The sequence below is a fragment of the Populus alba genome, chromosome 9, assembly GCF_005239225.2.
Source record: "Populus alba chromosome 9, ASM523922v2, whole genome shotgun sequence".
NCBI classification, from domain to species: Eukaryota; Viridiplantae; Streptophyta; class Magnoliopsida; order Malpighiales; family Salicaceae; genus Populus; species Populus alba.
In genome coordinates this window covers 4,858,570-4,881,665 of record NC_133292.1, presented here as the reverse complement: position 1 = coordinate 4,881,665, position 23,096 = coordinate 4,858,570, and the positions used below count along the sequence as shown (strand labels likewise).

General features: G+C 36.6%; 2 protein-coding genes across 4 annotated transcripts; one reads left to right on the top strand and one right to left on the bottom strand.

Annotated features, from left to right (window-relative positions):
- Window positions 1–2,522: 2,522 nt before the first annotated feature.
- LOC118035222 (phosphomethylpyrimidine synthase, chloroplastic) lies at window positions 2,523–14,957 on the bottom strand. 3 transcript variants are annotated; one of them, XM_035040742.2, is made up of 15 exons: window positions 13,996–14,957; window positions 12,827–12,892; window positions 12,605–12,739; window positions 12,404–12,469; window positions 11,701–11,886; window positions 11,525–11,611; window positions 11,324–11,437; window positions 11,118–11,242; window positions 10,894–11,028; window positions 6,167–6,445; window positions 5,950–6,077; window positions 4,681–5,507; window positions 3,695–4,377; window positions 3,216–3,312; window positions 2,523–3,071 (listed from the first exon to the last, which is right to left on the bottom strand). In XM_035040742.2, exons 1-13 carry the CDS (start codon window positions 14,800–14,802, stop codon window positions 3,697–3,699), a joined length of 3,636 nt encoding a protein of 1,211 aa, XP_034896633.1. In that variant the 5' UTR covers window positions 14,803–14,957; the 3' UTR covers window positions 2,523–3,071; window positions 3,216–3,312; window positions 3,695–3,696. The 3 variants fall into 3 exon arrangements, with proteins under 3 accessions (XP_034896633.1, XP_034896632.1, XP_034896631.1); XM_035040740.2 differs by lacking the exons at window positions 2,523–3,071; window positions 3,216–3,312; window positions 3,695–4,377; ... (1 more) ...; window positions 5,950–6,077; window positions 6,167–6,445 and adding exons at window positions 7,429–7,981; window positions 8,421–8,544; window positions 8,619–8,939; window positions 9,516–9,641 and having other exon boundaries at window positions 10,920–11,028; window positions 13,996–14,954; XM_035040741.2 differs by lacking the exons at window positions 10,894–11,028; window positions 11,118–11,242; window positions 11,324–11,437; ... (4 more) ...; window positions 12,827–12,892; window positions 13,996–14,957 and adding an exon at window positions 6,525–6,754.
- A 2,225-nt stretch (window positions 14,958–17,182) lies between these two features.
- On the top strand, window positions 17,183–22,675 carry LOC118035273 (uncharacterized). The gene is made up of 6 exons (XM_035040809.1): window positions 17,183–18,356; window positions 18,433–19,448; window positions 19,700–20,650; window positions 20,894–21,211; window positions 21,510–21,998; window positions 22,304–22,675. Exons 1-6 carry the CDS (start codon window positions 17,183–17,185, stop codon window positions 22,673–22,675), a joined length of 4,320 nt encoding a protein of 1,439 aa, XP_034896700.1.
- The last annotated feature ends 421 nt before the right edge of the window (window positions 22,676–23,096 follow it).

The window sequence follows — 23,096 nt, the reverse complement described above, 5'->3', positions numbered from 1 at the left end:
TCAGAAGAATCACGGAATAAGAAAGGGCTAGAGGTGGTGTTTAAAGAAAGGGAGTATTTTAGGGCTTACATGGATTTTGGGAGAGATGAGGTGAAATTTAAAAGAAATATTATACATTGGTCCGGGCTTGATAAGCATAGCATTGCTAAAATGTAATGTGTAACCAATTACCACGTTAAGGGGACCTGCATTTTGCTTAAAATAATTTACAAATAAAAAATATTTTACAGCTAAAATGTTCTCCTATAAAATATTTTACATGAAAAATATATTTTTTTTATAACGACAATAAGATAATGATGGTAATTATAATTATGTGATTGTAATAATAATTACGTGAAAAAAAAATTAGGGGGAGATAGTGATAATATGGTGGCAATGGTGATTAGGTAATTATTATAGTGGTGGTAGAGAAGAGGTAGAAAAAAAGATGATGATGATGCGATGATTATAATTATAATAGTGGTGATAATGATGGTAAAAATAAAATAATAATGAGATGATAATGATAGCGAAGAAGATGATAATAAAGTGATTATGGTAATGATAAAAAAAGAGTTATTAGTGGAGGAGATGATCATGGCGAGACTAATGTGGTAATTATGAAATGGAGGTGACGGTTAAAATAATTAAATGATATTGTAAATAAATTTGTATAATATTTCACATAATTCACGAAGTAAAAATATTTTTTAATAAATGAATTGAGTTTGAAGTTTGACCGTAAAATATTTTATATTGATTAATTTTTTCATTAAATATTTTATGAGAAACAAAGACAAATTTAAAAAAAAAAAACAAAAAAAATTAACAAATATTTTCTTATAAAATATTTTATGCAAAACAACCAAAATATTAACCCTAACTAAATTATATAAAAAAGGACTATAAGTGTACATTTATTGTATAGTAGAAGATTCAATTAAGTAGGCCAACACCACCTCCAGCTGAGAATAACATAACAAATATATCTCATCTCCGCGAAAGTTCCATTACCTCAACTTCCACTCGTTTTGAATCATCCATACCTCTCTTCTTCTTAGCAAAAACAATAATATAAAAAATCTATTTTTTCCAATGGCATCCTTAACTGCGAGCGAAGTTGTACATGAATTCGGTTTCTTCCGAGTATATCCAAAGATGGGTAGTTTTGAATTCTCTTATTGCAAGATTGCGAGAAAATACCTCCCTTCGATGATCCAGTAACAGGGGTTCAATCCAAAGATGCTATCATCTAACTTGAATTTTGTGTCAAATGCTGTTTTTTTTTTTTTTCCCCTTTTAACTCCTCTCTCTCTCTCTCTTTCTCTCTCTCTCTCTCTCTCTCCCCCCCCTTCTTCTTCTTCTTGAATTTTGTACCATCTCTGCAAAATTTCAGAATAGCCCTTGCAATTGTTTTTTCTTCGCATTTGATCCAGATGTTTTTTATCACTATTTTTTTTTTTGAATAAGCTATAAAATTATAAATATTTTTTAAATTTTACCACCTATAATTTTTTAATCTTTTAAATTTATTATTATTCTTTTAATTGCTACTTATTTTTTTTAACATCATTTTTAATTTCATCATTCTTAAAGTTTTTTCTATCATTTTCATTACCATTTTTTTTTGTTGCTATTTGTTTTTGCTTTTTGCAATTTTTTTTTATTGATATTTTTTCACAGACTTCTATATGAAGCTCGAATCCAAGATTTTACAAGTTGTTGAATTTTATATTTTAGATCAAGTTTATAATATTTGTCCAGGTGCACTAGTTTTTTTTATTTCTTTTTTTAAGGTAATTTTATTTTTTGTTATTTTTTTCAGTTTGTCTATTGTTGTCTTTCAATTTTACCTCGTGCCATTTTTTAATCCCTCAATGATTTATGAAATTATATATATTTTTTAATTTCACAATTTAATATTTTTTTATCTTTTAAATTTTTTTCTTATTCTTTTAATTACTATTTATTTTATTTATCATCATTTAAAATTAAATTAGTTGAAAGTTAATTTTCTTTATTAAACTTAAATTAATAATTTAACAAGATCCAAGTTTTAAATATTGAACTTAAGTTTTTTTTTTAACTATTTACATAATCTTTATAGGCTCAAGGTTTTTTTTTTATACTTTTTTTAATTGTTGTTTTTTTACCAATTTTATTTATTGTTGTTATATTTTTACTTTCACATTATTGTTAATTAAACCAGGAACACATTTTTTTTTTACTCTAACAACAGGCCGAGGTGCAGATAACAAATCTAGTATTTTTCTAAAACAGCTAAATCATTATGAAATGACTATTTATCCCTCTATTTTAGGATGTAATATTTATATATATATTAGAACATTAAAGTCAAGGAAATGATTGATATTATAAAATTTCGCATATGATTTTTAAATTATTATTTACATTATTTCTCATGTTAATTTTAGAGATATTTTTATTTATATTAAATATTCTAAAATTTTCTATTTAAAAGATAAGGCAACAGAGTTAGTTTTAGTCATTCCATAAAATTATGGAGTGCTATAATAATAGGAGAGGAAATAGCTGCTTTCTAATAATGCTTCATAAGAAATAAAGGGTAAATACAATTCAAACCATTAAGGAGGGCTGCTTCTCTCCCTTTCTATGAGGGCCAAAAAGAACAAGACGTTTTTCTACCAATCTTTACAGGCAAAAATTAATAACCAAATTACAGTTCCATTAGTTATCAAATCTACTGTTATATTTTCGAAGCAATGATATTTGAGTAACTTTCAAGGATCTTGTCACTGATTCATGTAGAAGCTTGGGAGAATTTTTATTTTTTATATTACTGGTTGAAGTTTGAAAATAGCTACCCTTAGCAACACCTCAGCCATCCAAGTGATAAGCCTGGGCTTGATGATGAATCAGCACACATGGATCAGCTAGCCCGAGCCATGGAAGGAAGGTGCCTCCCTGTGCAAGAAAAAAAAAACGACAGAAAAAATGCACACTTCCTACGCAGGCATTATCCTGTTCAGGTTCAAAGGGACTTTCTCAGCCTGGTCAGCTGCCTCCTCTAGCCAGTTGGCCAGTTTTGAAGCAGGACGCAGGCACCCCTGGTGCTTTCTTTCGTTAACAGAATATAAAGGATAAAACTTTAATGGAGAATGTATCAACTGCATTTTATTACTGCAACACACATGGAGCACAACAAACATAAATGTCTCCAGGCTACCAAACACAATAAACCATCAACTTACCTACTTAAAAGCTAAGGCCAATCATTGCTGTTCTTGACAAGCTAGGATGCATCAGAACTGCAAGGATGTTTTGAGAGACTCCCAATACTCATGCTTCCTGCAAGAAAATTCTGAAACTTTTGAGTGAAAAAGGTTTGCATATTCCAGGTATGAGCAGTTGTGAGTAAAGAAACTGGCTAGGTTACTATTGACAGGCCATGTATTAGCACCACAAACATGAACAATATTCAAACACAACGTGTTTTATGCAAGCATAGTCCTTCAATTAGTAGCATTCATGACCGTTTACAGCAAATGTCAAGTGGATTTAGATAGCAGGTTGGCCACATGTTCGGCATTCGTTGCTAGCAATTGCCTGAGGGGAGTCCTTCCCCCCATGGATAGAGGGTATGTTCTAGTATTACAGAAGCACTTTGTTTACTTTGACTATATTTTACCTGTACTTTGATTCACCTTTTAGTATTCATACAAAAACTCACCTTCACCTCTCAGAGGAACTGTTGTAGCTTGCTGGCAGGTAAATTTCTCCACCAACTTCACCATGTTGTTCTCCGCTTATAGTTTTCCTAGCAGCCAGGAACTCCGCGCTCATGGCATCCATCCCATGTTGCACAGCTTCCTCTGCACTACCATAACCATGCTCCTCTGCATACTTTCGAACATCCTCTGTTATCTTCATAGAGCAGAACTTAGGTCCACACATGGAGCAAAAATGTGCCACTTTTGCACCTTCTGATGGGAGGGTTTCATCATGGAAGGACATGGCCGTCATGGGGTCCAATGATAGAGCAAACTGATCCATCCATCGGAACTCAAATCTAGCCTTGCTTAAAGCATCATCCCAGGCTTGAGCATAGGGGTGACCTTTAGCCAAATCAGCAGCATGAGCGGATATCTTGTATGCTATAACCCCAGTCTTCACATCATCTCTATTTGGCAGTCCAAGGTGCTCCTTTGGTGTGACATAACAGAGAAGTGCAGTGCCAAGAGCCCCAATATTGGCAGCGCCAATGGCAGAGGTGATGTGGTCATATCCAGGAGCAATGTCTGTTGTTAGGGGTCCAAGAGTATAGAAAGGAGCTTCATTGCACCACTCTAGCTGTTTTTGCATGTTCTCAGGAATCTTATGCATTGGAACATGTCCAGGCCCTTCATTCATAACCTGAAAAAGCACATGAAAATGTAGGTCACATGTTAAAATCAAAAGAAAGCACTTAATCTTTCAGAGAGTAGCATGGCTGGAAAAATAATAATCTTGGGCATCTATCGGTGTCATCTCTGGTTTGATAGTTCAATGCATCAAAGCCACTATTATTTACACCAAGAGCACAAGAAGATTTGAAAACCAAATAGTGTACCACTTAACCAGTAAACATGAAGTGTAGACTTCGAAAAAATTTATCCACCGTTGCAGACAATACATGAGGCTTAGAGGTTCTAATATATATACTAGCAAACTAATTACCTGTACATCCTTTTCCCATGCTCGACGAGTCAGTTCCCCTTGAGTTAAAAGCTCTGCGAATTGGGCAGTGTCATTGGCATCATATATGGAACCAGGCCTCAGTCCATCGCCAATTGACAGGGCCACATCATATTGGTTGCATATGTCAAGAATATCATCCCAGTGCTCATAGGCAAAGTTCTCCTTGTGATAAGTTAAGCACCACTTCGCATGGATTGATCCTCCTCGTGAAACAATTCCTGTCATGCGCTTTGCAGTTAAGGGGATGTACCGCAGCAGAACCCCGGCATGGATTGTGAAATAATCTACACCCTGCTCAGCTTGTTCAATCAGGGTTTCTCTGAAGACTTCCCAGCTAAGGTTTTCAGCAATTCCATTTACTTTCTCAAGTGCTTGATAGATAGGCACAGTACCTACTGGCACAGCAGAGTTCCGGAGGATCCACTCCCGAGTCTCATGAATGTGGCGACCAGTGGAAAGATCCATAACAGTATCGGCACCCCACATAGTTGCCCATTGAACCTTATAAACTTCTTCCTCAATGGAGCTCGCAACAGCAGAATTTCCAATATTTGCATTAACTTTAACCAAAAAATTTCTTCCAACAATCATCGGTTCCAGCTCCAAGTGCTTCTTGTTGGAAGGGATAATTGCCCTCCCACGTGCAACCTCTGACCTCACAAACTCCGGATCAAGCTTTTCACGAGCAGCACAGTACAGCATTTCCTCGGTTATAATTCCCTGCTTCGCATAATACATCTGAGTGTACCTTGGTGTACCTAGCTTCGCCCGCCTGTCAACCCATTCTTTACGAAGCTTAGGAAGTCCTGAAGATACAACATCATTCATTTACACTAGCTGATTGAGTTGATGATAAAGGTCAATCTTGCTTACCCAGGAAAACTACCATGACAAGACACAAAAAAAAAAAGAAAAAAAAAAGCTGGCACTAGAAAACAACATAACCCAAGAAACAGTAGAATAAAACCAGTCTAAATTAGAGGGAGAAAAAGGGGGGCCAGAGCCAAGTTTAAATGAAGTTCAAAATCCCCCTTCTAAATTGAGACTTTTCAAGTAAGTTCTGATGTAATTAATGTCCACCCCAAAACAAAAATGTTACATTTTGGCCCTCCCAAACAGCAGATTCTGGATTCGTCCACTGTCTAAAGTCCAAATTTGTTAAGTACCAACAAAAGTCAGTAAATTAGTAGTAAAGGCAAGGAAGGTGATTAACAGAAACTTGAAAGATAGACAAGACAAGCTGCATACCTACGCGGGGACTGATGTTTTGAGGACCACTGGTATCGTAGTTATCAAAACCTGGTTCATCGCCGGACAAATGGACTCGCCGGAACGGAACTTTTAGTACATGACCAGATTCTTCATGTTTAACTTCCCTGAAATCAAATCAAATAAGAAGTGACAAAAGCCACTTCGGATGACGAACGACACCATATCTATAAGTAGTAGATTGTGGAAAAATTACCTGTATTCTTTGGTGCTCTTTGGAAAACACTGTTCAAAAGAAGGAAGAGGAAGAAAGTCAGGAGAAGAAGGATCGACTGTGTGCTTCTTTCGGTTAGTTGTTGTTGGTGGATCAAATGTGAGAGTAGCTCTGGCTCCCGACGCCATAGAATGAGCGCAAAACTCCTTCTTGCATGCAGCACTTGAAACAACAAATCCAAGTGGCAAGCAGGCAATGGTATTGCCATTCTTGGTTACAGCTGAGGATGTCAAGATAGCAGTGGCTTGGACAGACGCCATTCTAGGCAGAACACAAGAGATAACAAATTCAGCAGATAAAATCGAATTCAGAAATTGCAAGAAAGAGAGAGAAGCTGAACCTGATGGAAAATGAGGACTTATCTCTTTCGTATCAGCGAGCGAGCGGTTGAAAGAGAGACAGAGAGAGAACCGATAAAAAGAGAGAGCTGGTACACTGATGTGGGCTTATTTTATAGGGAGGAGGGGATTGATAGTTTGATACGGTTAGGAGGTAACTAAGAAGATGAAAAGGTAGCTTACGTGGATTTTGAATATCTATTACGTGGCGTCCTCTTCCCTCCCTGTTTAGCAATAACTGAATCTCAGTCACCTTCTCGCCCCCGTTTTGGGAATGCGCATGAATAGAGTTTTATATATATATTCACTGATGACAGCTGTCTACATGATTTAAAAAAATCCAAAGTTTTATGCTTGAAATCATTTCATTGGGTAGTTCAAACCTACCACGTCTGTCACTTTCATGATATTTTATATATTTATTGGGTTTGCAGTATATTTAATAAATTGTAAAATTAATCGTAATGCATACAACCCGGCCGAACACCCACGTAAATAATAATAAAAAAAATGCAAGAGTGTTTACGGACCCCTGCACTTGTCTTCTTCCCTTCCCTATACCCTGATGACCCGACCAAATAACCGTAGCTGGCGGATAAATAACTCGGACTAAAATTAACTTCTAGTTCTTCATTTTAGTTATCCGTCCAATGTTTATCCATTTAATGTCTGTTCCCCATTATCGGTCCCCAGACAAACACTTGCTTTTGCCAGGCTGATCCAGTTCCTCTCCTATGGTGAGACAGAAGGCATGACATCAGCTATGAACCAGTTATCATCATTTCAATGGAGTTTCATTTTCACATCTGATGGTCCTGAACAATGAGGTTCCACCCAACTTTCAGATGCAAGAATCTGTAACATGGATATGACTTCTATAACTCCTGTGAGAAAATATGCACAATGTTTTTCCACCAAAACAGCTTCTTTAACATATTATTATGTATATTTTCACAGAATAATCATTTATACAACTCGAAAAAAAAAAAAAGGTAACAATTGCCAATGACCTGAAACTGTACCAACTTAAATAATTGCCAATGGACAACAGATTTCAAAACCAACCAGTAGTGTAAAGGAGGGCAATGTCAAGATGGTGAGAGACTTGGCTAAGCTCCGGCAGCAGAAAGCGGCAGAATTCAGCTTTTCCCCCATTTCTTCTGCATTTGGGCCAGTAATGTTAAAATGACATCAAAAATTTACCTCATTGAAACATAATGCTGCAGGAGTTAAGTGTTTATGCCATTAAGCTCATATTATAATGGCTTGAGGCACTACAGGCTAGCTCCATTGTTTGCATGATGGTGAAAAGCTGAGAGCACAATCACTGTTCATTAGGCGCCTGCTTGTAGCGGGAGAAATGACCCTTGCTTGCCTTCGACAAAAAGAGCTAGCTCTTTTGGAGCAACTACCAACTTCAACCACTCTTGCAGCTCCTCACCTTCTACTTTCTCTTTCTCTGCAGATAAAAAAGAGCGAATGTCAGAACATGGAAATTACAGGAAGCAACTCTTCAAAACAATACAAACACTGAATATACAGTAATTCAGCATCATAAACAATTCAATATGCAAATCCAGAATCTAATCTACATCAACTTCTGTGGGCTAGGTAACCTGGATAGAATCAGATAACAAATACAAATTATGATATCTAATGGAATGCATAGAGGAAAAAGTACACGCAAAAACCACTTAAGCAGTTTCACGATTTTAAAATTAACCATAGTTAATGGTATTGGTATATTAAAAATTTAAAAGTTCTACTAGATGCGTAGACATATTAAAAGTCCTAATAAAAAGGATGTGCAGCAATTATTGGACTACAACTTGGCAATTCATCAATAATATAATGCATTGCACACTCTGGTATTGAATTTAGCTGGCAGTAAGAACTACCTTCCAGATGGGCACCAAGCCCCTCCAAGACAGTTGGATTAGCACGCACAACTGAAAGTGCTACATCAAGGGCAGATTGCAGCAATGCTTTCACCTCTCCTTGAACAAGATCAACGAGATGCCCCTGTGGTGTTCAATTTCAACTCAGTTTTTAAGCAGACTACTTGTGAAGGAAATGAATTTTAAATAGCACAACACCTGATCCCTTCCCCATGGAGCAGCTCCAGATTCATCCATCCCTCCTCCAGAGAGTGTAGCTAGAGACACAGGACCTATTGTCTGATTAAGACCATATTCAGCTACTGCTTTGTATGCCATATCAGTAGCCCGCCGAATATCATCCAGGGCACCTGTTGAGACACGACCTGAATAAACAACTTCTTCTGCTGCCCGTCCTCCAAGAAGAGTAACCAAGCGGCCACGCAACTCATCAATGAAGAGCAAATATCTATCCTCGTTTGTTGGGGGTGTATAAGTAAAGCCCAAGGCCCCTCCTGACCTTGGTAATATGCTCAACTTCTAATGACATGGAAATAAGTAATTGTTACTGTGTTATCTACCATTTGGACAATGCTAAGTGGTCCAAATATGATGTTCCATTTCTAACTTTTTGTAAGTCATACGCCCACAAAAACCCAGGCAGTAGTTCTAATAAAAAACCATATTACTTTTCAATATTAGCAAAGTTACTGGTATTTACCTCCATCTATTTATCTTCCTAGAAGATTAGAATTTTTTTTTCATTTGATAGTTCAATTCAATGAGTCCTTTAGAATTAGGTGTGCAAACAACTAATAGGATTTGGATCTCCCAGTATTCCATATGTAAAAAATTTCTCCATGAAAGCCTATATCCAGGCCAATTAGAAAATCAGACAAGAAAAAATTGAAAATGCAGTTAACAATCAATTATAACATCATTTTTGGGCTCAAGCAATGTCCTCACGCAGATGACAATATGACACCAGTATGGATATGCCATTAAAGGTGTCATAATTTCCATGGATACAGCTTCACATTTGCAAATTAATACTGTGAAAAGTAACAAATATAGAAACCTACACCAAACAGTTAGAGTTCCTGTGATGTTTTTTACCTCCACACGTGGCTGTCCAGTAAGAATATTAGCAACAGCAGTACCTACTACTGCATGGCCAGCTTCATGACGTGCAACCACAGCCTTCTCACTTCCTTGCAACTTGGCAGTCTTCTTCTCAATGCCCTATGAAAACAAATAATTGGTTCAGTTCTTCCATTATACTCAAGGTTTAAAAACTCACTTTTTTTTTCAATTATAGCTGACTATTTATGACCATCAAGGAGTCAGGGAAGAAGGGACCCTTGGTATCTTACAGCACAAAGTCACTAAAATCGAGAAAACATAGAAAGTGCTCTGAATTATAAGTAGATAGTAGAGCATAATACACATTACTACTTGCAAAACAGAGGAGCTTGAGTAATACAAAGACAAGTGGAAAATGCTCTCCAGGCTTGTAGCAACATTATATTCAGGCTCGAAGTATTTAAAGATACAGATAAAAGCAGCAAAGATCACCCAACAGTTGTAGAACAAAGGGCCTGTCTTGTTGAATTAGCTTGGAGTCCTGTTTTATATTTATTTAGCTGAACATGCTTGTTGTTTACTTTAAATAAAGTTTTCTTAAATTTTATAAATCACGGGTATTTGAAATTATATTCACAGCTATCAGCTGAGTTATTTGTGTTGGGTCTTAGATCTGGTCTACAAATGTTTGTGGGTCTTATTACATATCCTGCAAAGTTGCATTTCCCATTTTAGGGAAGTCCATATACATTCACGATTACAAGAAATCCTGAATTCCATACAGTTATGTAATTTTTTCAATTCCACAGCAATTGTGCAGAAATTTCAAATGCTTTAAGCTCTCTTCAGGACTGTTAAATGCAACCCTACTTCCATGCCTTCGGAAAATCTACATGTGCAGCATAGACTTTGATTTCATAAGCATCAGACGTCAAATTAAATTGCTCCATCAAAACAACCCTTAGTAAAAAACTTCACACGGTAAACCCAATTATCCATCAATCTTTCAGAATGAGAAAAGAAGAAAAACCCCAAAGCACTGTCTCAGCATTGATGCAGAACAGATGGCAAATCTTGATTTTTCTTGGTGAATCAATATCAACTTTTACCTCATTAACAACAAGTGTTAACACATATAGACACTTTGGCTGTTGAAAACCTAGGTAAAAGTCACTCAAAAACTTTCTGCAGGTGTCCTACATGTCTTTTTGGGAGTTCTATAATAGCTGTCCTAAATCACCAACAGGAACTAAAATGTGAGAGGTTAAATTATTATCAATTGTCAATCTCTTGTCAACAAATAAAAATGTCTCAACTATAAATCAAACAAGAAAGAGCAACACCAGAGAAAACAAGAAAATTGATCACAAATTTCCTGCACCCACATCACCTTCCCCAAACACACACACACACACATAGTGAGAGAGAGGGAATTACAGCTATTGACCGCTCCACTGCCTGAATGAAATCAAATTTCTCCACTACTACTTTGTTTTTCCTTCCAGCCAACAAAGCAGCTTCGTTTACCAGATTTGCAAGATCTGCCCTGCATGATGTAAGAATTAAAAGGTCACACAAGCTAATTTTGCCAGAAATAAGAGATAGAAGATCTAATATTAATCAAGGGGGGAATACCCAGTTAAACCAGTAGTCATAGAGGCAATGTCACTGAGGTTAACATCCTCTCCCAGAGGCAGTTCTTTCTTGGAAACATGTACTTTTAAAATGGCTTCTCTTCCATTCCTATCAGGTGTTTCCACCTAATGACAAAAAATCAGACATAGTTGAACTATACAGAGTGCATGTGTCCTGCCAAGATGCAAGTGAATCAAAGTACAAACCATAACCACACGATCAAATCTTCCTGGTCGGCGAAGTGCAGGGTCTAACACATCTGAGCGATTTGTTGCACCAAGAACAATAACAGCAGAGTTGCTATCAAATCCATCCATCTCCTGCAATGCATTTCAAACATTTCAACTTCAACAATGACATAGCGAGGACGTTTCAGAGATGAAAAGACTTTCAAACAAGAAGCATACAGTGAGCAACTGATTCAAAGTCTGCTCCCTTTCATCATTGCTAACAATGCGGTATTTTCCATCACGACTTTTAGCCACAGCATCTATCTGCACAATGAAAAATGTAACTCACGTTAAGAAGTCCATGGTGTTAAACATTTAACATCCAAACACAATAAGGATTCCCATAATCTTACCTCATCAATAAATATTATTGATGGTGCCTCCTTCTTTGCCCGGGCAAAGAGATCTCTCACACGGGAGGCACCCATGCCGACATACAACTCAACAAATTCACTTGCAGAACAACTTATAAAGGGAACTTCAGCTTCTCCAGCAACAGCCTTTGCTAGAAGAGTCTTACCTGTCCCAGGAAGGCCCACCTGTAGGATAGACATATAATTCTCACTAAACTTATGAAAAATTTGAACTAAGGAATCAATCATTGCAGCCTCTTATATTTATCTTCTCGGATCAGGCCAGTCATCACACAATATTTCAGCACACACACATGCCAGCAGTGGTTGGGGAACTGAGCAATAACAAAATTAGGGAAACCCAGTGTGCAAGAGTGATAAAATACAGCATTTATATTTAAGGAATAGAATCACAGCTAATACAGTGGCTGGTGAAAGAGAATGAATGTCTATCAACAACTTCCCAGTTTTTGGGTTCAGAGTTTACTTTCTCATGTTATCTTTGTAGATTGTCTGATCAGGTGAACATTGAAGAGGACAATGAGATGATTGGGTGGAGTCATGTATGGCAGTTTATTTTAACTGAGACAAGCAAAGTTGACATGTACAACTAATTAGGGTGATTTTTGCAGGAGACATGATCAACAGTCAACACGTTTTCAGGCAATAAACTTCCATCTCAAGCTTTTCTTTCTTTACTCACCAGGAGAACACCTCGAGGAGGACGAGCACCAAGTCTTGTATACCTGTCTGGATTCCTGAGAAATTCCTGCACAGTAAACATCAGCAAGTAAAGATCATTTCCTGAATTAGTAAGGTGGATTCAGGAAGTAGGGTGGATTCAGGAAACCAAGCAAGACATGATGGTCCACTAGGAGTAACAAATAGATCCAATATAACATACCACAATTTCTTCTAGCTCTTCTTTAGCTTCATCAACCCCAGCAACATCAGCAAAAGTTATTGTTTCACCTTGCTCAGACACTTTTGAACCTCCAGAACCCCCAGACTTGCGGTTCCTAACCTGACCAGCTGTATGCTGCACAACTTTACATAGATCCACTCAAAATCTTGCTACATTGCATTAGGTTCAAGACAAATGAAAAAGTAGGATGAAAGTTCGCACCTGAGAAAAGGTAACAGGGAAACGTTGAAGAAGCCCTGCGAGCACAGCTACGTAGAACAAAGCTATCTGAAAGGAACAGAAGAAAGTAAGTGAAGTTAAGCCTCATACAGTGAGATAACTCCTGCAACAACACATCATAAAACTTATAACTTTTCTTTCCAACTTTCAAGGCATATGATGCATTTATTTTCCCCTTCTAACACATGCCTAGTACAGTGCAACAAGAACAAATGACTGCACAACTGTGCATGCACATATGAGAGAGGTGTAGTATCCAAAGTTCTGTGGCACATTTGGATGAAAATAAATCCAAGAATTTTCAATGATCGCTTTAATTTGAGCTATTGTTAAGGGAAGTTCTTTTTTTTTTCTTTTTTTTTTTTATTGTTGGGGTTTTCAAGGGAGTTTCCTCAGTTAATATTAAGTAAGATGTTGACAATCAAATATCTAGATTCTCATTATTGTGATCACCCCATGCCACATCTTATCCCCCTTGTTGTATTCTTCTCTTCATTTTCCTCTAATAACATCTAACTTTTATCCAAAGAACCAAAAAAATAAGCGATAACCCTTGCATCATGCTAGACAAGTGCTAGTGATCCGTGATCAACATAAATGGGGTAGAAGACAAGAACAACATCGGAGAGAAAAAGGTTAACTCACATGAAGAAATGTGATATAAGTCATACTAATAGAGAAGCAACAACGAGGAAATTAGCTAAAAAGTGCTGCAAATTCCCTATGAGGGTTTTCAAATCGCCAGTTCTAATGAGAATTCTGTTAAAAAGTACAATTTAATAAGTGGGAATCAATCTAGGTTCCATAACCAACTATTTAACAATTAATGTACATAACAGTATCTCCTAGGTAAACAGAACCCCAGATAATTAAATTTCAAGGATAAAAATTTGCTTCTCTCAATCAATTCGTAAATGTCCAATCCCTATCGAATGGATGCGTGCTTCCTATTTTTAACATCAATGCTAGTCTACTCAGTAATGCTCTTAAAAATCAAACTAATGTAAGACATAAACTTGCACTAGTTGTATCAGATTAAACTAGCAAACTTGGAAACGAAATTAAAGAGGACAAGATTTACAACAATTGCTCCAAATTAACTTCAAAAATCAAGAACATCAAATCATAACTAACTTCCAGTAAAAACTCACCAATGCTGAATTCAAGAATCCACCGGACCTCTTATCAGGCGAACCAAACTCCACCTGATTCTCCAGCATTTTCTCATACGGAGTCTTAATATCAGTAGGCCTCGTCGTAGTATACAAAATCTTTTTCATAGTAGGCGTCACACTCCTTAACAACGATTCCGAGTCTTGAAACTTGCTATCAACCACTTCACTGCTACTCTCTTGACCACTAACTCCTTCATCTTTCAACTTAAACATTATATGCACACCATCAACCTCCACTTTTTGCACTTGATTACTACTAATTTTACCCAAAAACTCACTATACGGCACGCTGACAAAAGTAGTGGGTTGCCTTGGCTCCGACCCGGGCAAAGGAATCCCGGGTCGAAGCAACCGCATAACGAACATAACAATCCCTAATTGCAAAAGCAAGACACCAATTTCTTGCGCTTGAATTAAAGGTTGCCATTTCCAATTCTGCTTCTTGGAAAACCACCATTGGCTTTTCCCTTGCTTCTCTCTCTTCTGCTTTGACCCTGAATTCGACGATGGCGGTGATGGCGGTGGGTTGTTTTGTGGCTCGGTTTCGGTGCTTCTTTTCTCGCTAGAATCGCTATCTTGACATCTGGCTAAGATTTTATAGTCTCTGATTTTGGTATTCGATAAAAAATTGAAGGATTTAGGGTTAATTGAAGGCAAAGTAAGGGAACTATTAATAGGGATAAAACGGTGGTGGAAAACCCTAGATTGGAGTCTACAGTATTGAAATTTAACAGTAGAAGAAGTTGCAGAAATGTATGTTATTGGTCTTAGAGTTTCTAGCATCTTTGAAATTGATTTGTTTTGAAACCCTAATTAACATAACAGATATAAAGAATAGATTGGGTATGCATGAAATTTAGTCATACGTGTTTGCTGCTACGAAAGAGCATGTTTTTGGTTAGGAAGATATTGCAGCGAAATGGAGATATTAAAGAGAGAATGCCGCTGGATATGGTAATAAATTTCCCCCGTGTTATTAAGGATAATTACAGATCAGTCCCCGGTCTTTGACATATCACTGATTCCCGGACAAACTTTTTTAGAATGATTACGTAAGGGACGTTGTTGTTTTTAAAGTGATTTTTATTTAAAAATATATTAAAATAATATAATTTTTTAAAAATATATTTTTTATATTAGTATATAAAAATATAAAAAAAATTAAATTTAAAATAAAAAAAATTAAATTTAAAATTTTTTTAAAAAAATTTTAAAATACAAAAATAAACAAGACTTTAATACATCTATAATTGGCTACAAAAAATAGGATAAATTTAGAATTTATAAAATCCAATTCTATAAATAATTATTATAATATTATATAATATTGCTTCTGAAAGGGTTGCATGGAAAATACTTTTTAAAATAGTTTATATTTTTTTGAGAATTATAAAAAAAAACATATTTTAAATATCAATTTAATATATTTTCTAAATTAAAAATATCTAAAAAGAATATGTTCTGCACTCCCGCGAAGTATAGGAATTGTTTTGGTGGCTTCCGAGCCACTCAAGTTAAGCCCATTTTTGTCCATAATCGCCCATTGGTTTGCCCATTTAGGTCTGTCTGAAAAAAATCTATTACGTGATGTTTGCTTAGTTTCAAAAAAAAAATATTAACTAAAAAAATATAAATCGGGAGGGATTTGCTATGCAGTAGTGGATCCCCTTTACCTTTGACAAACTATTCACCAAGTTTTTTTTTTTTATAGTTTTGTTTTTATTAGATCAAATTATAAGCTAATTTGTTAAGAAATTATGGGATTGAAAAATGAGGGACCAAATTAAAATAAATGTAGGGTATGGGTGTTTAAAACGTTTGAAAAAAATATTTATTGCAGTCCCTATACTTTACAAATTATAAATGTTGGGTCTTTTTAGTTTTTATAATTAAAGGAAAAAATAAATTTTAGTTTTAAACTTTATTTTTTTTATTTTTTAGCTCTTGGCGTGAGAAATGTGAGAGAAAATCACCAAATTTTAGCATTAAAGAGAAAAAATTTATGTTGGAATCGATTTCATATTATGATTTTTTACCTTGATATTGCCAAGAAAAAACAAATTTGATCTAATCTTAGTAAGAATTTTGGTTTCGGGTTTTAAGATGAATTTTTAATTTTTTTAAAACCATAAATATATTTATCATATATAGTTTTTGATTTATTTGATTACATGAAGACATAGAATTTTTTTAATTTTCACTAAAAAAATTTTTAACTACAAAAACATGTTAAAAAAACCTATATATATAATTTTTTATTAAAAAACAAAATATTTAACCCAGGCAAAAGACGATTATCTAAAACTATTGCATTCTAAGAAGAAAAAAGAAGAAAGGGAGATACTATCATGGCCAATCACTGCTTATTCTCTATATTGCATTTCTAAAAATATATGCATTTCTAAGAAGAAGAAAATGTTTAACTTCTTCTGTTATTTTTCTTTTGTAACAAAAAAAATAAATAAATTGAGTCCTGCATCGTTAGAACGTGGAAAAAGAAAAATCTTTTAACAGTCTCTGTGCCTTTTAACACGCGAATGAGACTAGGAGATGGGAATCAGGAGCTAAAAAAAATCTCAGTTTCCACCGACGCCAAGGCCTGCAAAGAAATGAAATAAAATGGAGATATGGAGTAAAACAATGGGCTAAGATCTTGCAGGTCCAATCTCTTGCAGCAATAGTAACTGTCCCTGACTCCCTGTACATGTTTTCTTTCGTTTTTGTCCCCTGTTAACCCATGAATCAGGAGGAGAAGAGAAAAACACAAGTGGAAGTCCTAAATAAAAGGATCTATCAAAGCTCACAACCAACCAAAGATTTCTAAAAATGAAACCAGCTAAAAGATTTTTCTTGGCTGTCGTTCTTGGTTACAGCTGAGCTCTCATTGTCAAGCTCCCCTTTCTTTTTTGGGATCAGAAGATTGGCTTGAATCCTTCTTTTTGTTTAGGTAGCCATTGATATTCCATCTTAATAAGAAAACCTTTTCAAAGACTATACTTGAAATGTTAGTCTGTTAACATGTAGATTATTATCCTATGTAATGAGTTCCATTACTGGGAGTCTGAAATTGCAGATAGTTAAGAGGCAGCCTGTGAATTACATGTTTCAAGTAATGTCAATCTCTTTGATTCTTTCTAGATCGTTTTAGGGATAAATTTTTAAAATGGGTATTGATGCAATGGAATTTCAAGCTTTCATGTGGAGAGTTCTTAAATTTTCCATGGGTTCTTGCTCTGCATTTGTACAAAAATATCCATTTGCTTCAGGTTTTTCGTTAACCTTGCTGGCTTTATACTTGTTTTTTCCTACAGTTTTCTATTTCTTGATTTACTCTTTACCATTTCTTGGTTGCACTGCTGTTTTTATCCGTTTTTATTTGAATTCGCAAAAACATGGGGTGGTTGAGAGGAAGGAACATGGAATATCATCTGACGCAGCTGATGCTGCCAATAGAGATGATAACTCTTCTATTGAAGCTCGAAGAATGTTGCAGAGAAACGTCAACCAGAATAAAGACAAATCGGATACACACGCTGTTAAAGAGGAAAAGAACATGGTTTCCTCCATGCCTTCAAATGATGATTTCATTGGCAGAACTGCCTTGGTCGAACAAAAACCGAAAGTAATCATGGAGGAGAAAGCAAGCTATGCTTTGAATAGTGGAGAAAGTTCCTCTTACAATGTTTCCCTTGGTGAGAATATTTCAGAATTCAGCGAGGCATCAAATCCTGAGACTGTCTCATTTGATAGCTTTAACGAGCAGCCTGCAAAACTTCTTGTTGGTGGTGAGGTGGAGTCGGAGAGCTCAAGCTCTGCAGTAGATGATGAAGAAGAAGAATCAGAAAAGGGTTGCAAAAACGCTGTAGAATGGACTGCGAATGATCAAAAGAATCTCATGGATCTTGGGGATTCTGAGCTAGAAAGAAATAGGAGGCTGGAGAGCCTAATTGCAAGACGTAGAGCAAGAAAGTCATTCAAAATGAGTAGTAGTGCTGCTCCAGGTACAATGCATCCTGTTTTGGTTGCAAGAAGCAACACTTTTCATGTTTCTAAGAGTTCAGATGACCGAATACCTAGTTCAGCCCCTTCTATTTTGTTACCAACCCAAAATCCATTTGACCTTCCATATGAACCATTTGAAGAAAAACCTAATCTCATGGCAGACAGTTTCCAGCAAGAATTTATGGCAGATCACCTGAAAGAAATGCTCTTCTGCAGGCATGAGAGCTTCTCTTTGGGATATTCTCCCCCCCTGGAGAACACACAGTTAGATCAACATGAGGGCACAGGATATTCTAGATCTAAAATGCTATTAGGTAAGACAGACTTCTGTTTTAGTTTCTTCATCAACTAAGAAAAAAAAAATACCAGAGACCTCTGCTACTAAGACTGAATCAATAAACTTTTTTGCAGATAAGGAAAATCATGGCCTGCTGGCTGATCATTCATTATTCCAACGTGGTGAAACCTTGCGCCGTGATTTAACTGTAACTGATCTCGTGACGGAAGAAGCCCGATCTTCCAATCAGGTTACTAACAAACGGGAACGGGATAGAGAAGTTGAAACCAGTAGAGTCAAACACAAAGGTGACAATATGGGACAATATCATGACAAGGATCCAGGTTTAGGTGATGGAAATGATATTCAAAGGGACACAGATCTAATCAAGCACAAGAAAATTTGGCCAAGACCATTTTCTTCCACAGAAAACATTTTTAATGCTAAGACAGCTGAGAATTCAGAAAGCCTACAGCCAACAACGTTCAAATTTCCCGAAGTGTTTTGTAATCGTGCACCGAACTCTCTCCCTTGTCCAGTTCCTAAGGCTAGTGCTGTTGCTGAACCTTCATATGATTCCAGCCCGTCTGCAATTTACAACACAGGAATGGAGGAACATTTTTTTTACAAGCACAAGGATCCTTGGCATACCCATACCCATTCCATAGCTTCTGACATGCAAGTGGAGGTCTCAGAGATCGGTTCACCCCCTCTGACAGCAGATGGAATTGCTTCATCCAATGATGGTGAGTCCTTGGTTTATGATGGGGATAGTGAACAGGAAATTACTTCCGGGAGTGAAGATATGTGGGGAGCTTCGCCTCTTGCTCCAAAGGTTCAAGAACACGAAAACGTGACTAGACAAATATACGATGTAGGTGAGGGGGATATTACAGAAGATCCAACTTCATCATCACTTTGGTCGCTATCATCTTCAAGAGCTGAAATATCTCAGGAGGATCAAGCCCATTCAATGAGCATTGATCCAAAACTCTTTAATTATGTCAAACACATAGTCGAAGGGGAAAGGGAGCAGAGGCCTTTTAATCCTTCAGATGTAGTTCCACCTGAACATTCCCAGGAAGGAATACAACTGATGGAGGATTCAATGCCACAAAAACCTTCTGAGGTGTACTTTCAGAAGCCGCAGGTCAGTTAATAACTTTAATATAATACATTATTACAGTTTGCGGATGAACTTGGATCAAATTACAGTTTCTTATGCTTACTGTCCATCAATTTTTTTTTACACGTTTAGACTTCAGTGTATTAATTATTTAACTCTCTTTCCTAATATTAGAGCACAGAATCTTGTATATTCTAATTCATATTTCTCTACCTCAAGAAAAGAATTAGAAAAAGGCTGTTGGACTCATCTTTGCAACTCAATAAATAAAACAGGAATCAAGGAATGCTCCTGGGAATTCTGCAGAAGATATGAACATAAATTGCGATGCAGATGACACGGTCACATACGATGACAGGGGAGATTTGAAATCAAATGAAAACATACATGTTGAAGCTGAAAACTCCATGATGCAAGTAGTTATAGCCAATCTATCAGAACCGGCTGAGGGAAGTAATTCAAAATCTAACAGCAATATCATGAGCGAATCATTGATTAATCCTGAGAAGTCTGTAGCGGGTATGGACGGCAGTTGCAATGTAAATGACTCGAGGCTCCTCGTAAATGACGACTTAGAAGACTCGAAATCAAATGAAGACAGAGATAGTGGAGCTGAAAAAGCCATGCAAGTACTCGTAAGTGATCAGTCACAACCAGATGTTGAAAGTAATTCAGACTCTAGAAAGCATATAGAGAGCAAATCATTAAATTCTCCTGAGAAGTCTGGAGAAGATGCAAACATTACTTACAAGGTGAATGATCCATTAGTTCACATTAAGAACAGCGTGGAAGAATTAGAATCTATTGAAGATATTGACCGAGATTATGAAAGGCTGACTGAACATTCAGACATTAAGAGCACTTTAATGCCAGTCGAGGTTGAAGACAACCCGACTTCAACTCAAGGCAGAAGAGAAGATCAAAGTACATTAACAGAAGTTGGGGTTTCTGGGGTAAACCAAAGTTTTAATGATCCCACTACATCAGGCATACTGCCAGAATTGATAGTTGAACAAGCTTCTACCAACTCAAGCCTATCCTCATCTCCAAAGTCTGTTTTAGGATATAGGATCCCAGCAGATATGGGTTCTTCATCAGATTTCAGTCAACTGGTGTCCACTGATATGGAGGAAAGATTACCTCTGACTGCAACTCAAGATACCAGTCATGTGGTAAATGATTCGGTAGATCACCCATCTATTGATAACAAATCGGAAAAATCTGAGGTCTGTGATCCTTCAGTAGCTCGATATTTATGAAGGGAGTCCAGTAAAATTGTGTTCACATATCTTTCGTTTTCATATATCATTTTCTACTGCTTTCAGCTGTGATTAAATCCCTGTAATTTTCAAATGTCCCATTCTTCTCATTCCCATGCATGTATACAACAGTTTTTTCGGCATTGATATAGAGGCACAAAAGCCCATTTTAGTAAGATATCTGAACTAGATGCACCATTCGTTGAGCAGGAACCATCTAACACTCAAGGGAAGCCTACTGAAGAAGCTACTGAGATGGAGAATATGAAGGGATCATCGCTTGATGACGAGGAAACCATGGAGGATTTAAAATCCAGGAAAAACATAGATGACGAATCAGAAACATCGATTGGTAATGAGGCACCTGTAAAACTGTCAAAACCACAGAAGGAAATTAGCCCCAGGTCTTTCGAGAATCTTGAAGATGCATCTGCAAGACTCGCTGACAATGAAACAAACATTGATGCTTCAAAATCCGAGGGGGAGCATTCTACTTCAGTTGTTCCTGGACTTATGGTAGAAGAAGAGGTAGTCACATGTCAACCTGTATTATGTTCCCTACATTGTTCCACTTATCATTGCACTTATGTCATCTTGACATTATGGATCATTTTTACTAGTATTGTTTCGTTTTCCTTCTAACTTATGGTAGAAGAAGAGGTAGTCACATGTCAACCTGTATTATGTTCCCTACATTGTTCCACTTATCATTGCACTTATGTCATCTTGCACTTATGTCATCTAACTTCTGCACCAAAGAATTATTTCACATTTTTAGCTAGTAAAAATAACATGAAGAAAAACTAAGCTATGTGACATTGAATAGGAGTCAACAAATCGTCCAAGAGATGTTGCTGGAGAAGTTAACCTCATCAGTGAAGTTAGTGATCCATCGATAAATATAAAGGAAGATTTGGAGAAGCTAAGGTCTTTTGAAGGCAGTGAAGGTGAACCTCAATTTCCAACTAGACAGGAGATATTTGTGGAACCAGTAAAACCAGCCAACGTCACTTCCCTAGAGGGCCATGACTACAGTCCTGGAGTATTTAATGAAAATGAAACAATTGTCGTATCATCTCAAGCAATGGAGGATGTTGATAATTCAAGCAACAGCAAGGAAACTGACGGGTTTGGAACACGTAGAGCAGATCAGGAAATTGGAGACTTGTTAAAGCCAGCAGGTGCCATTGGCACCTCAGAAAGCACCAAGGATGTCCAAGGGAACCCTAAAGATTTAACAGATCAAAAGGCTGTCTTTGACCCATCAAAACCGACAGTTGATGGTGAAAATATCTTAGCGACTCTTGAAGCAAAGGTAATATGATGTTCTAAGCAGTGTTTTTCCTTACAACCCATTCTACTGCTAAAATGAGGGTGTAAAAGAAAGGGGGCAAACTTTGCTTCTGAAGCTGCCATGAAATGGAACTGCAGTTGTAAAGATTTGAATTTCTTTTCTTTTTCCTCTCATTCTTTGAACTAAATAGAGCATGAAATTTGGTATACCCTCATTTTCCTCTCACTTGCAAGTTCTTCTCTATTGCTTTCACAGCAATTGAATACTAGTAACTCTCCTTTCCAGCTCTGTGACATTGACCCGGACTATATACTCCTCATTTGCAGGACTCTGCAGCTGACATAATTCATAATGTGAATGAAGAAGTTGTGAGTGAATTTATAAACAATGAGAAGTTCAACCATGTACAAGACAGTGAAGATGACGAATATCAAAGACTAGATAGCCAAGAAAATGTTACGGAACCACTTAAAGCAGTGGCGTTTACAAATTCAGAATCCATCAGGGACCTTGAAAGTGAATCAAAAATATTGGCTGAAGATGAAGTTAATGTCATCCCATCATACCCGGCAGGGGAAATTAACAGTTCAAATGACAGAGAAAACACAGAGGATCCTGGAAAGTCAACTGTTCATTTAACTGTTATGACCATATCCGAGCCAAGCAGGGTTTATGTCAAGCAGGATCCTGGAACCTGAAGACAAAACTTGAGATTGATGGACCGATCCACCAGTCACAGAATCACTCAAAAACACTATGAACTCTGAAGTTAAGATTACAAAATCAGAGGCAAGTGACAGCCACATGGATCAGCTTGAGGTATCATATAATGGCAAATATTATATTTCTGTACAAATGTACGCGAGAGGAGTCAAAATGACATTAGTTGTCGAGTCAAGCTGACAGCAACTGACAAGGTTAAAACCTTAGTTTCTCTCATTCTCCACAGTATAGCCAACTTTCCAATCTCTCTCTCTTTTTATAGTAAATAGAAAGTTTTGTTCTAAATCAGATCACATGTCAATGCTACTTTATGAAGCTAAGTACGAATCAGATCAACTTATTTCCTGCGTGCATATGTATACATTGATGCATATTTGAACATATACTTTCCTTTTC

Coding starts and splice junctions, on each gene's coding strand:
- LOC118035222 (XM_035040742.2), bottom strand. CDS start 14,802: ATGCTAGAAACTCTAAGACCAATAACATACATTTCTGCAACTTCTTCT. Junction 11,243..11,323: donor GATTTGATCGTGTGGTTATG/GTTTGTACTTTG, acceptor TTTTGTCATTAG/GTGGAAACACCTGATAGGAA. Junction 6,446..10,893: donor CCCTCTCTCTCACTATGTGT/GTGTGTGTGTGT, acceptor TGTTCTGCCTAG/AATGGCGTCTGTCCAAGCCA.
- LOC118035273 (XM_035040809.1), top strand. CDS start 17,183: ATGGGTATTGATGCAATGGAATTTCAAGCTTTCATGTGGAGAGTTCTT. Junction 20,651..20,893: donor ACAAATCGGAAAAATCTGAG/GTCTGTGATCCT, acceptor TTCGTTGAGCAG/GAACCATCTAACACTCAAGG. Junction 21,999..22,303: donor TAGCGACTCTTGAAGCAAAG/GTAATATGATGT, acceptor CCTCATTTGCAG/GACTCTGCAGCTGACATAAT.